The 14,332-nt window shown below is 41.1% G+C and overlaps 1 protein-coding gene across 1 annotated transcript in view; it reads right to left on the bottom strand.

The window, feature by feature from the left end:
* The window catches only part of DOCK5 (dedicator of cytokinesis 5), a 78,240-nt gene that overhangs the window by 10,431 nt on the left and 53,477 nt on the right, over positions 1-14,332 (bottom strand). The window contains exons 29-44 of the mRNA XM_050715718.1: positions 14,056-14,134; positions 13,416-13,516; positions 12,178-12,236; positions 11,521-11,675; positions 9,868-9,953; positions 9,179-9,335; positions 8,564-8,604; positions 8,361-8,451; positions 8,056-8,175; positions 7,184-7,273; positions 6,267-6,371; positions 4,583-4,724; positions 2,115-2,196; positions 1,833-1,917; positions 954-1,040; positions 324-500 (exon numbers count right to left, since the gene is read on the bottom strand). Of these exons, the coding sequence (XP_050571675.1) occupies positions 324-500; positions 954-1,040; positions 1,833-1,917; positions 2,115-2,196; positions 4,583-4,724; positions 6,267-6,371; positions 7,184-7,273; positions 8,056-8,175; positions 8,361-8,451; positions 8,564-8,604; positions 9,179-9,335; positions 9,868-9,953; positions 11,521-11,675; positions 12,178-12,236; positions 13,416-13,516; positions 14,056-14,134 (1,657 nt within the window). The remainder of the gene's footprint in view (positions 1-323; positions 501-953; positions 1,041-1,832; positions 1,918-2,114; positions 2,197-4,582; positions 4,725-6,266; positions 6,372-7,183; positions 7,274-8,055; positions 8,176-8,360; positions 8,452-8,563; positions 8,605-9,178; positions 9,336-9,867; positions 9,954-11,520; positions 11,676-12,177; positions 12,237-13,415; positions 13,517-14,055; positions 14,135-14,332) is intronic.

Raw genomic sequence — 14,332 nt, 5'->3', positions numbered from 1 at the left:
CCATGAGGTAGGGCCATGCTATTATCACCACTGTAAATGAGGCCCAAAAGAGGTGCATGGATCACTCCTTAACTCTGTTAGGGCACACCACTAAAACTTAACACTTAAACACTAAAAATGTGGAATTTTTCCACCTTTCAGCCTACTGGAAATCTCTCACTTTAATTCTTTTCTTCTTTAAGCTCTGAATGGGCACAGATAAAGCTATATACTGCAATATGCCTGATTAACAGCTGAAAAGTGAACTTCCATCTCCCATGTTTCAATCCAGACCTCCAACACTGTGGAGGTCAAACTGAGCTACAGCTAAATGTGAAGCCCACCTTTTCATAGTTGGTATATCCCCCCATGACTGCTGGGTCCACGATCCCGTTCAGGAGCATAGAGAGAGGATGTACTGGAAGACTCCGGTCCCAGACGTGCTGCTGGACAATGTTGCTGATTTTCTCGTTGGTTAGCTCCATCGTTTCTATGGCATTCTCCAAAGGGCTGATCTCCTCCTGAGAGAAAGAAGAGAAAAGAGAAAACCTTCATTCTCCTCCACTGAATATGAAGGAACTCCTTGTATACAAATGGCAGCTCGACTGTTTACAGCAGAGGATTTCTGGCCACCTGTGCTAACTATTTTTCCACAGAGATGAATGCAAGAATGACCTCACACCTTATCCTGAAGGAACAACAGTTTAACAATTAGCCACTGAGTAGAGTGTTAAGAAGTAACCACCTTCCCAAGCTTTACACAGCCGACATAGAACTTGGCTGCCTGTGGTACAGCTGCCTGCAGAACAAAAAAAGACAAGCACATCAAAGCAGACACACATTTGCTTTTATCTGAAGCAGAAATTATTGGTGTGCCACATCCAACGGTGGAACAGCTAGTCCCAAACCTTGCAAAACTCTTTATTCCACAAAAGATCAGAGAGGATGAAATGCAATTCACATACAAAACTCACCGTTGTAACCTGCTTGACTTCAAACCACTTGAGGATGCCTGGAAATGAGTATGCTGTTGTGTAGGTTGTCCTTTCTATCCACATAGTCTAGTTAGAGAAGGAAAAAGAAATTCTAAGATGTAAGGAAAATATTGGTATTGCAATACAATTCTCTTCTGCACTAGAATATGGAACCAGGCTTCCAGCACTAGCTGGCAGGATTTGCACAATGACTTTCGCTTTCATTAACTGGGATGGAACCCAGTGTTTTTGGCAACAAATACCACTACTACAACTTAAGTGGTATCAACATAAGCAGAAGGTGGCTGTGGTCCTTCATGTAAACCACTTCTAGGGATATGATTATGGCGTATTTAGCCAGAGTTATATGCAGTATGTCCAACCACTGCATGTGAGCAACAGTATGCCTTACAGGCAGCACGGAAACATGCTATTACACTACACCCAAAGCTCACTCTCCATTGCAAATCTTAAAATTTGGCCTAAAGTTGAGCTGATCCTTCATAGTCAGATATTAAGCCTCCTTAAGGATGGCTACATCACCCACAATCTAGCAGGCAGCAGATTGCACTCTCTAGGATGTTGCAGTTAGACAGCACAGTATTTACGTATGCCTGCATCAAGGACTTCGAACATTACAACTTCAGCTAAGAAGCCCCTCAGTACATCACATTATCTTTGCATAAAGACTGCAATATGAAGTGTAGCCCTCTGCTCCTCCTACATTTTCATAAGAAAACTCCACTGCCACAGGTGGAAGAAAAATTGTGACAGTGCTGTTCAAAATGCCACTGGCAAAATAAAATAAAAAAATGCATAGAACAGTTTTTGCACAGAACAGACAACCAAGGAAGCTGGCATTAAAAGCAAAAGACTCACAGCAAATTCATTCTCTGGATCTTTTTCTCCTTTCCTGAATGGTCGGGAGTGTGTGAACTGCTGTACCTCGTTTGCTCTGTAGTAGCTAGAAAGAAGCAGAGAAAATGTTGAGTATAATGATAATGACTTATCTTCATTACATCGATGTTCTTTTATTTCCTCCCAACATTAAACTGGACTGAGAAACAAATTTGCATGAGACATATAGGCACTCTAATTCATAACTACATTAGTTGAGGAAAATACAGAGGAAATGTTGAGAGAAAAGGGAAAACAAATTACTTTAAGATCTGTTCAGGAACAGGTTTGTCTTTATAATTAGGTGGCAGGTTCATCACAGGCTTCACTATAAAGCACTGCACATCTGAGGCAGCTATAGTTAAGGATGAAAAACCGTGAATTCTTCTGGGAAAACCGAAGAGGGAAAGAAATTCCCTTCCTGTTTTCATCATATGTCAGACTTCTCAACAATTCCCTGTGCTCTTGTCATGTTTGAAGAGAAATACTTAGTTGTTCATCAACAATCACAGACATTATATTGCTTGATGTGACTGGTATGCTACTCATGAACTAAAAGCCCAAAAAGATAAGCCCTATACGAATACTTCCAACTACTCAAATTCCCTGGTGAAATGCATGGGAGACTGGGTGTTAAAGATTTTTACCTCAGGGACACGAAAACAAAACTCTGTACTAGGTTCTGTAACGCGTGCATCCATCTCCTCTCTTCTCTTCCCCTCTCTCTGCCTGCTTATTTGCCAGATTCTCCTAGTGCAGTGAAATTGCCCCCTGAATTTTTAGATTAATAAAGTTAGCTGAAAAATGTAGGCTATTTTTACCAGTGAACATCTATACCATCTTCATCTTTTGCACCTGTGAACCTTAGAAGAAATTCAAGAAAAAACAGTAACTGTAAGCTGTTGTTCCTGGAGATACTACGTTGTTCCTTTTTATTCCATTTTAAGGACTGTATTGAAGGCTTTATTTAAGTAAAAATCTGTATGGAAAAGCAAAGCAAAGCATAAACAGTTCGACTCACATGAATAGATTATCTCTGTGAATCACCTGCCAATTTTACTCTGAAGTGGTGAAGGTTTACTGGTGGGCAGGGTACCCCGTATATCCTTGATTTCACTATGGCTATTTCTTTCAAAATCCTATGTAGCAAAGGCAAGGTCATTCTGCCCGCATCGAAGAGCCAGCTGGATACCTGCCAAGTCTGAACCCAAAACCTCATTGCTAGAGCAGATCAAGCACTGAGCCCAAGCTAATACACTCCTTCTCTCAGGAGATCTTATTAGCTTGGGCTTTGTGCCATGCTAAGCATTCTATATAGCTTCCAGCTCAGAACTGGTGCTAGACTGGACGGTTTATAATGCAGGCATTCCGCGAAATGGTGAACAGATTAATTAGTATCTGCAGTACACTATATGAAACAACCAAAGGAAGCACAAGGCATTATATCATGCAAGAGCAAGGGAACTGGTTCCAAGCAAAAGTCAAAAGAACCCAACACAAAGGAGGTTTTCAGGAAAAAAAAAAAAAAGCACGAAATTAAAACAAACTACAGAACCATCAACCCCTGCCTAATACAACAGTGACTTGGGCACTCAAACTTCTCATCTTTTCAGAAGGTGTTTGTATGAGTCCGAGAAGGACCTGTACCAAATCCAAGCTATGCAGCTGCTCCCCTTTATAATGGGGCTATGCCAAAGACCCGGAACCAAACACCCCCAAACCTTTTGGAAGAGTTCAGATCTGGATCCAAATTTTGCAGTTCAGGTTCATCTTGAGCCAAAAACATTAAAACAAACACAAACAGATGCAAAGGAAGTAGCTGAAACAAAGCAGCAACAGAGGAGGCATTTTTTGATACCAAGTTTGGTCTTGAATGAATTTTAATTTCCTATGTGGATTTAGTGCTTGGCAGGCTTATTGCAAGGGAAGCATCTGGTATCACTGCTTGAGTTGCGCCTTTGTACATGGACTTTTAAGGCCAAAATAGACCACCAGATTCTCTAGCCTGGCCTGTGTAACACAGGCCAGGAGCCTAGTAAACTTGGTGTTTAGTAACGTACATCTTCCAGGAGCACTGATATTGACTGGAAGTCACAAATAAGTATCTGAAGCATCTTCACTTGATTGCACTTGGTTGTGCTCACGATTAAGAAAAAGATCTTAAGCCCAGTGGTGTGCTGTCACACAGTATGGAGTTCTACCAGGACAAAGATGAGAAAAAAAAAGAAGGCTGTTCACCCAACAGCTTTTGTCAACATACATAATCATTTCACACTTCTTCCAATGTGATTTATAAGGGGGAAAAAAAAGCAGGCATTTCATAAATGCTAGTTAACTGCAAGCAAGAAGACAGCATACCTCCTCCCACCTTCACTGCCTGTGTTTTACCTCGTTCACCTGGAAATACCAGACCGGATCACGTGCACAGCACAGCAGTTAGCACCACCTGCTTGAGAGCAAGGTACAAAAAAAAATCCTGACCTGCAACCCACTAAGGTTTCATCCTAGCAGCAACTCATTTAACTCTTACAACATCAAGTTCTCTCTCTTTTTCAATACATTTAACTTCACCATTATGGTTCTGGATAGTCTTATTTCATGCACAGTGTCCACTTTGAAATTCTCCTGGAACATTAAGTTCCTTGCTTATTAATCTGTTATTTCCTAATTCTGTCATTATAGGAAGGAGACAGATCTTCAATGTGCCAAAACCTTTTAGAACCAAAAGATACACTGTTTAGGAGAAGACTTGATCTCCTCTCCTGGAGGGGCAGTGCTGGTCATCTTCTCAGCACTAGGGAACTGGGTCAGTAGCTTCAGGTTGAAGTCTTCCCTTCGTTCATACTCCTTGCCACGGTAGATAAAAATTTTGTTCTGTGGGTAGCAGAAGAAAAAGGAGAATTAGCAATAAAAGCAAGGAGAAAGAGCTTTTCCAATGTACACAGACTAGTCTCAGAGGTCTGGTTTACACAAAGGGTTGTCTCCTAGCCTGACAGGCAGAACACGTGGGAGAAGAAACACAGGCTGGAGTGACAACACAGCAACTCACAGCGGCAAGGCACTGCAACAGCATCCTCACAGCTGCCTAGAAAGTTATTGTTTCACATACAAGTGTTACTGACATGCTCATGCTTCTAGCAATTTTGATTTATCCCTCTTGCTGTGAGCTGTTGTATACTTATCCAGCACGTATACTGGATACACGTGCTGTTGGTAAGCCACTGCCACAACAGGTCAGCATGCACTGCTCGTGTTATCACCCTGGGTTTGTTTTATTTAGCCATCCGGTTTCATCAGTGTGCTTGACTGATGGACACAGACTGCCCCACTGACAGCCGACAGGGACATGTTCAGGGATGTCTGGGCACGTGCAATCATGTGTTTTGTGGTGTGCACATTTTCCTCCATGCCTCCTGCAGTCATGCTGCAGGTTTGTCATCAGACAGAAAGACAGCTTTGGGGTGTCCTAAACAGACAGCAAAGATGCAGCAATGGATTTTAAAGGGTAGGACTCTGCAAAAGCATGAGTTTTACCCCAGCCCTCTTCAGCTACCCCTAACAAAATAACCAGCCATGACAGTTTTGTACTGAAGACTTAAAAAGTAGACAACAGCCGATTTTTTCATGCTGGCCACCAAGCAGTGGTGGTTTCTGGAAGGACTGGATTCAAAAACATGACCTAGTGGAGAAAGCCTTCTATGCCATCCAGTTCCACAGTTCTAAGCTGACATTTTTCCTTTTTATTAAACTTGGCTTTGGTTTAAGGACAGAAGCTTCAAACAACTCCAGTCTGAAAATGTAAATGTTTCTTGATTTTAAATAATAGTTGGGAATATTTTCTACTATGCTGCACCCTGCCCATCTGACTCACTTTGGCTAGGTTCTCGTATTACAGCTAGCACAGATCCAGCAGTGCTTAGCAGCAATCTCAAACAGGAAGCATCTTTGCATTTTAATTCTTCTGTGTGGGACCAGACTCTCACTAATGTGCTTTAGCATTGCAACGATCCATGTCCTGAAAATTAGGTTCAGACTGAAAAGAGATGGGATAAGTTCTTTACAAGCTAAACATTTCCTAACAAATCATCATTACAACAACAATATATTTTGCTTGGAAATCATATTTCTGAAGACGTTTATAGAGCGCTAATACTAAAGGTAGATTCTGTTTTAAGTCCATATGAGAACATAATCATCTAACAAACCCACTTGCACCACACTAACTTTACCAAAGCTGGGAATACAAAAAAAATCACCTCTTACTCATCTTTTTTCTATGCTGAGCTTTTTGCAATACCTAAGGGATTTATATGCATTCAAATGAAAAAGGAGCATCTGAATTTTCTTGGAGGCTCTGAGAGTTCAGGCTGTTAGGGTACCCACCACTCCAGATCTTGAGTACTGAAGAATTCTTACCCGGAGGAAAGAGGGGAAACCCTGACCATAGTATCCAACTGCAAAGTACTCTGGTTGAGGTCTCATTGCCTTCATGATATTTTCATAAAAAGTAGCTCGTTTTTTCTGAAAAAGAACAGAAGTCACTAGCATTTTCACTTTTCAGTGCTAAAGGACACTGCCAGACTGCAGCTCACATTCCCAGTGACAATTCCTGATCTATTACTTCTCCCCTGCAGAATACTATTATTATTATTTTTTTTGATACAGTATCTCTTATTTATCCATTTACTTGGTTAAATATTTGGTTTGTCTAGTCCAGAATCAACTTCATTTCCTCGTTTGCCGACATGAGAACAATGTCCCGTTTTTTGGGATTCCAGGAGGATACTTGAAATCCTTAACTATTGCAACACAGATTAAAAGTAAACATACTCTGAAGCAAAGCAGATGCAAATGGTGACAAATGTCAGAGAACTGGCAGAAATAAAACTGGGCAGATGATTCTCATATGAAAGAACATAAAGACCATCTGGTTACATCTTTTAGCTGTGAAAAAAAAAGTCATTCAGAACCAAGCCCATTCTATAGTTCTGTGTTCATGCACAGTAATTTTACCATGGAATAACAAGGTGATGAAATTTATGGAGCCTGGTAATATACTATGCAAATGTTAGCTTGTTTGATTAACACTAACAATGCTAAACATCTTCACACAATATTGTCATATGGATTACAAGGTCAAAACCACACACTTTTAAAAACAAAAAAGTTATGGAAACATTCTTCTAGTATTAACCTTTACAAAACCATGGAGGCTATGTTAGCTTGTTTGTTTTTAACATAAATGTAATTTGGGCTTATCGTGCTTAAAGATATTAATTTAAGCAGTCAACAGCATGCTGAAAATTGAGAAGAAAAAAAAAAAAAACACTTACCAGGAGATTACCAAGTCCCTCATAATCAAAGACCTTGTTTTCATACATGTCAGCCAACTCTTTGCTTAGCTGAATGGCTTTTTCCCACATCTCCATGAAGGATGAAGGGAGGCAGGTGGGGGAAGAAGAGCACAAAACAAAAGACTCCGTTAAAAGCACTCATTACCACAGGTAGGTAATACAAAGAACTCATCTGATTTCAGTTCAGGCAGCACTTAAATGTACTGCCAACTTCTTGTTAGACTCCATGCTGTATATTTTTTTTGCAGTAATCACAGTCACACAGTTCTTTTTCATTTGTAGATCTGAGAGTGATTTACAATGCAAAGTTACTATTGTTACTCCTGATAGGGAAAACTGAGGCATGAAGAAGTGGAAGGACATGCCTATAAACAGCAAAGCAGGTAAGTTCACGTGGTCTCCTTCTACACCAATAAATAATCCCCTTCATCAGGCTTCCTTGGGTTTGTCTCATGTAGCCTTCTTAGAACCATCTATCCTGAGTGCAACTGACACAAGTTCTGTATCAGCCAGACAAGCTCTATTTATTGCCATGCAAAAAGAACTCTAACAAAACCCATTAACCAGGAAAAGAACAAAAACACTGCAGTTTCTCACCTAGCTAGTATCTTGAGCAGGGTTATATTTACAGAATCTCTGTACAAGGAAATTGAAGGATTCAAACATCTCCAAGACAAATGGATGCCCTGCTCATACTAGTACTCTTGTCTTTGTTAAAAAGCCAGGCCTCAAGCATCAAGGGCCTGTTATGGAACTACATCTCTTTTTCTCTTTAAAACCAACTTCTGCTAGCTACAGCCACCAGTTAAGTATTTACCCGTGAACAGTAAGAACATCACAGGGACACTCACTTTGCCCCTGTCGAAGAAGGAGATAATTTCTTGATAGAGCTTTTCCTTGAGTTCCTGTTGCGAGTAGACGTAGTAGCTGTCCCTCTGCAGCAGATGAGGCACGCATGGCTTCTCAGACCACTAGCACGGAGGAAAACAAGCAAAACTGAAAGAACTAGAACATCCACAGATAAAGAAATCCTTACAGTGGATAGACTAACCTTCTGCATGGATGAAAGTTTACATTTCAGTTAAAGACTCTGATTACATTTAATTTATAGCCCACACTCTGAGAATGAAAACTGAAACTGCCTTTAGTGTATTACCTGGAGCAGCTCTGCGTGAAGGAGAAGAGTGTATGCTGCCTCTGTGAAGTTCTCACAGTCTGTGTGCAGGTCCCGGAGTTTATATAGATATCTAAATAAATGAAAAGTCATTGTTACTTTATGCGATGGACTCCTCCACCAGTGTACACAACAGCAAGAGAAGTAAAGGCTTCTACACGAGTCTATGGAAGGAGACAGCCTACCTGATATAAATGTCCTCTCGTTTCTTCTCCTTATAAAAATTCTGCCAAAAGTAGAAAAAAACAGTCAAACTGATGTAAGCCAGCATGGATTTGCACAATCAATGCTAGACAAGTAACTTAAGGATCAGCCTCGGATATTTCAAAGATGTTTGCTACCACTTTGGCCACTTAGTCGTGCACAGAGGCCTAAAACCATCCTTTTGACGTAAGATGGGGCTACCATCACCTCTAGAAAAGGGTTAAGGGAAAGACAGAAAGCAACTTGTCCAAAGTTACAGCTACTCTTCGCAGTGGAACAGGGACTTAAGCCCACCCTTCCCAAACTATCAGCTAGCCATCTTTCCTGCCTGTAATTCGGGACCTCAGGTTACCGTATAGGCAAGGATCAGCCACATGAATTGATTTTGGCGTATATACCTTTATGTTTTTAGTTGTCAATAGCTGGTAACCTGATTTGGACCCATCATTAACCAGTAAGAGCATAAAGAGTTACTTAAAAACCGACAAAAAAAATCTTTAGTGGCCTCTTATTTATTCTGGGGCACCTGACCCACCACAGGTCCACATCGCAAAAGTGAGGTCAGAAAAGAAGCACATCTCCAGCCTGTCCCATACCAGCACGTTGACAGTGCAGCTCATGCGGTTCTCCTTGCTTTCATCGTGCATGATTGTTCTGTAGTCCAACAGGTTCTCTAGCAAGCTGCTGACCAGCAAAGCAAACACTTCTCCAGAAGCAGACAGGTATTTATGCTTCCGACAGTGCTCCAGGAGGCTGTAAACAAAATCCAAAGAGGTGTAAGGGAATAAGCTCTGAGTGCTAGTAAGTAGAAATTCAGTGTGATTACCCACTCAGCTAAGAGAGTCAAACACACTCCCTTAACAGACACTCTCAGTGCAAGACAGCACAGCACATCCACAGACCTCAGATATCCACATCAGACAGGTCAAAGCTTGCCTTGGCAATCAAAAGCCTCAGCTCTACTCTTGGTACTGAAACAAGACTCTGATGGGTTTAGCTCTGATCCTGCTGTTCCCAAGCTTTTCCACTTAAAAGCCCCTTGCCATATCGGCACGTCTTTAGGTTTGTATCCCCAAGGTTAGGATAATTGTGCAAGTTGCTGCTCCAGTAAAAAAGCATTATTTTAAGGCAATCTGCCAGTCTCAGAGCTCCTTCATAGCATTAAATCACTGTCAGCTGCATTATCTCCCTATTCACTGGAGCAACAAATTAGGGTTTCTTTGCATCACAAAAATAGCCAACTATGCTGTAAACGAAGAACATCCGTGTTCACTACAAAACTTACAGTTTCTCCAGCAAAATCTTGTACTGTTCGTCCCCTCTGCCACCCTCAACTTCCTGGTCCAGCTTGGTTATCAACTCATTTTCAAACTGAAAAGGCAAAAACCACGTCAAATACACAGCGACTCTCTACAGTGTGATCAGTAATGCTTGTGGATGGTATTTCTGAACTGCTACACCATCAGACGCTGTTTTTTTACAAGCTAACCTAGAGGATGCTTTCATTACTGACCATAACAAAAGTGGTAAGATGTCAAGATGACAAGGACAGAGCAAAGAAATATGAGTCCTTCCTCTCTCATGCTACAATCCTTGGAAGGTGATGATCTGGGGTAGTGCTTCTCCTTCCCCCCCATCCATTACTGGTTTGGATTTGCTGGGATGGAGAAGCACCTTTAATGACCAGCTTATGGATGATAATGGTCATTCACTCACCCTACAGCAACTGAATTACTACCACCAGTTAAGGGCCAGTCTCAGCTCTCTGACCAACATAAACGGTTGTGACTGCTAATTAAAGCAACTTCTCATGTGACAAGAACCAAGTCCTCTGTGATTATCTGTTCAGCCATGAAGATACGCCCTGTTATGTGCAAACAGGTCAAGTGCATAGTTTTATCTATAACTCAGTCACAAAGATATAAATATTCATGTTCCAAAATATGAGGGACACTGTAACTATTATAAAAATATCACTGGCATGGAAAATCCATGCCACACATCCGGTTTCTTTCTAGTGATTCCAAGAACCCGAGACCCTGGGGCCAACCACACCAAAGACTGATGACCCCTTGGGAAGAGAGATCCCATATACACACTGAAGTTGGGGTCTAAGCTGGTGCGAGGATGGAGCTTTGGGAAATACACATCACATTTGACAACAGTCTGAAATGCCAAGGTGGCTGCCTCTTGGATGGATGTCTCCTAGTCATCCTCCAGGGAGAAGACTGTCTACAGCACAACTCGAGTGTCCTCTGCCTGCCAGTTGAAATGTTAATGTCTGATATCCCCAGAGGAGAGCTGGAAGAAAAAGTCCTTAGAAACTGCAGAGAAAAGTTAACCTTAGAACAAAAGAAAACCCTCTTTTTCTTTCTTCCTGTCTGGTGCTTTCTCAGTAGTAATAAAAGTTAACTCCCAGAGAAACTAGCACAGGGCTGGAACTCAGAGATTCTGTTCTCTGCTCTGTCCTCTGATTTGAAATTGAGGGATTAGGCAGAACACAAACAACTATATGGTCCTATTAATAATTCAAGTGAGACACCTGACTGTCCAGCAATTTTCTTTACAGTAACTTACATTACAATCAAAGATGTGCTTCGGTAGAATTTATTTTGTTATCATAAAGGTAAATAGACACTATTCTGTTCAGTACCCTGTTACAGTCTCAAAACTGCTTCACATCTGCAAATGCAGAAAGATATGAAAACAGAGGAGTTCATTAATTAATAGTTATACAAAGGTGCAATCAGGGACATAACCAAGGATTAATGTCTCTAACAAACCACTTAAAAGACTACTTCCCAAAGCGTTTGGCTCAATGTTTTGTGCATTTTTTAAGTTTTATTTTATGGTGTTGTCTTTTTGTTCAAATATTCTGTTCTCCATCTTGCCTAATGCACACTGGAACATTTGCACTGAACATACCAGGCTCCCTTACCATGTGGAAGTTTCTGTTCCCACTGAAGTTAAACTCGCACTGCATCATATCAAAGAAGATGGGAATGGTGGCTTTCCGTAGCTCAGGCTCTGGGACCAGGGTTACCTCCAGGATCGGGCCTACCATTGCTGGAATAAATTTTATTTTGTGGGGACCTGGAAGAAAGTCAAAGTCAGATACATCCTAACGGAATACGTCTGCTTGAAGTTGTGTGGTAAGTGGATATCTAAATTTGCAAGCACATTAGTCAAATAAAATAAAAACCATAAACCACAGACATTTTGATTAGAATGCATTTTGGATGTGGATAATGGCTCCTTAATACCACTCCAAAGTTCAGGAATAGTCCTAAAAAGTGAACAGAACTGAACTGCATGCATGTTGCAAATCAAAGGCTCCCTGGAAGATTCTATTCTTGGCATTCATATGGTAGAACTTCCTCTATAAGGAATCTCTAAGAGATCATCTCATCATCTGACAAGAAAGAAGATCAGCTTTTGAAGGTTATTTACTGAAAAAGGGAAAGAAATTTTGTACTCTTGAACAGCTGAACCTACGCGTATTTCCCCACGTTAAATGCAAACAGCTTATATAAAGAAATAATTAGAAGTCCAGCTTAACAGCTTGAATAAAGATAATTCTTTAGCTGAAACTCACCCAAATTATACCACATATCCCTTATTTTGAAGCCGATTTCTTTCCTCATGTCCCCATACCTAGAAAGAAGTATTAGAAAGAAAAAGATGAAGGCGGCTTATTCACTGATGTTACCCTTGCAAAGTTGAAGAAATTTAACAGCAAAACCACAGAAGCTGTTATCTTCTCAATAAAAAAAAACACAACAAACCACCACACAAACCTGAATATGCTGGGTAATGATACCAAGGGGTCTTACAGGCTATATTCCCTACAAAGCATCTACAAAGAAGTTCCTCAATATCACACACTTTCTTGTTAAGGGTAGCTAAGATGTTCAATTTGTCTTTTTTCTTCATCACCCTGCCCAACACCGATGCTCAGTGCTCAGAGGAAGAGAGCAGCCATGTGCCATTCTGGCAGAAGACTGCAGACTCCCAGAGGGCAGAAAAAAACTGCAGCCCTGCTGCTCAACACAATTCTACCCCAAATTTTGTTGCATTTCATGCTTTCCCCTAAAGCTTCAACTGCTGATGTTGTGAGAATGGAGGAATGTTTAATTACCAGGGCATTACCATTTATTGGTAAGGTTTAATTACCAATAAAGCCCTTATTATTGCAGAAACAGGACAGCAAACAATAACTATGCATGCCCTCACAAATTCTATGTCAAGATCTACAAATGTACGTAGGCACATGATAACAGCTAAATGCAGAAGTAAAAGCTGCTCCATCTCGCTGTGAATTTGGCCAAGTTCCTACAAATTACACATTCCCCAACAAGTTACTACCATTTGTTGCACTTTATACACAGGCATTAAGCTCATTTTACTACTTCTGAGATGGTTAAGGACTCTGAAGTGCTCTGGGTTTTAAAACCAAAAAACTAAAGACTTGGGACTAAAAGGTTGCAGGGCTTTTAGGATCCTTGCTTACCAAACTCATATAATGGCTGAGAAACTGCATAAAGTATTGCTCTGGCAACTGTGGCAAACCTTCTGTTGCAGACCTTACAGTGGAAAAAATATTTTGGCAAGATGCTTAAGTTCAGCTCAGGACCTGTGTATCCAGACTTAGACATCTGTAGTTTCAAAGGTCTGACATGTGTGCTCGTCACCCCTCCTCCCTTCATCATCATTCATTAAGCAAGCACTTCAATGGCATGTTTCGTCTCATTCCAAGACTGTACAGGGTACGTCTGCTAAAGTACAAATGAAGCTTCTTAAAAATAAAAAGGTCTGGCAATTTTTTGAACTTACTTCTTGATAATTTTGTTGCGTTTGGCTTGTGAGAAGGTCTCCAGCTGGAGGGATTCATGAGTGAGAAAGGCCACTGCCAAATGGAAATAGTTATTCCAGAGCTGTGGAAGAGAAACAAGTCCAAAATAGGAGAAGACAAAGGAAAAAGCAACAACCAGCACAACAGAGCTGCACAGTCCCAAATGCTGCAGTCTCACAGGTAAGTGTTAATGAGAAGTGTACCAACAGTAAGCGTGGAAGCATAGATGAGCCTCTCAGCCACAGCAGGCAAGCCAGTAGCATACAGCAACTCAGAATTCCTCCCTCTTTTTGCTTTGCACTTTCCAGCCTAAGGAAGTGACAATAGGTTCCCCACCCACACTGTTTTGTTCTCAACTAGTCATGCTCAAGTCAACTTTGGCCAGCAGGCCATTCAGCTCGACTTTGTAAAGACTGCAGCAGTTGCTTTGCTGTACTAACCACAGTCCTGGAATTCAGAGCTGCTTTGCATTCAGCTGCTTTTCTGCAAAGACTCTACAGATGTTTTTCACTGGCATGCTCCATATCAACAAGTCTGGTAACTGGGGGATTTGCTTGCTCTTCGGGCCTTTCAGGAAACACCGAGGTCCAAAAGAAAATCCAGAAACAATGGAACTATTACCTGGAGTTCAAAATTTGCTTGATCCAGAAAGAAACGGTTGAGTACAGAAGTAAATTGGTTCACTGCCCGGAGGAAAACCCTGGAAGAGGTAAAAACATCAAATAAAAGGTGGCTCTAGGAAGGAAAAACAAAAACACAACACTGCAGTTCTGGGTTTATGACATAAGCTCAGGAAACAAGAACAGATGTTCCCAAATGAGATTTGGGACAGTAAAGGGACATTCAGGAAAAGTCATTCGCCTGTTTCTAAGGAAAAGAAACCTTGACTGGAAGCAGA

The sequence above is a fragment of the Cygnus atratus genome, chromosome 27, assembly GCF_013377495.2.
Source record: "Cygnus atratus isolate AKBS03 ecotype Queensland, Australia chromosome 27, CAtr_DNAZoo_HiC_assembly, whole genome shotgun sequence".
NCBI lineage: Eukaryota > Metazoa > Chordata > Aves > Anseriformes > Anatidae > Cygnus > Cygnus atratus.
This window is presented reverse-complemented; position numbering and strand designations above follow the sequence as displayed.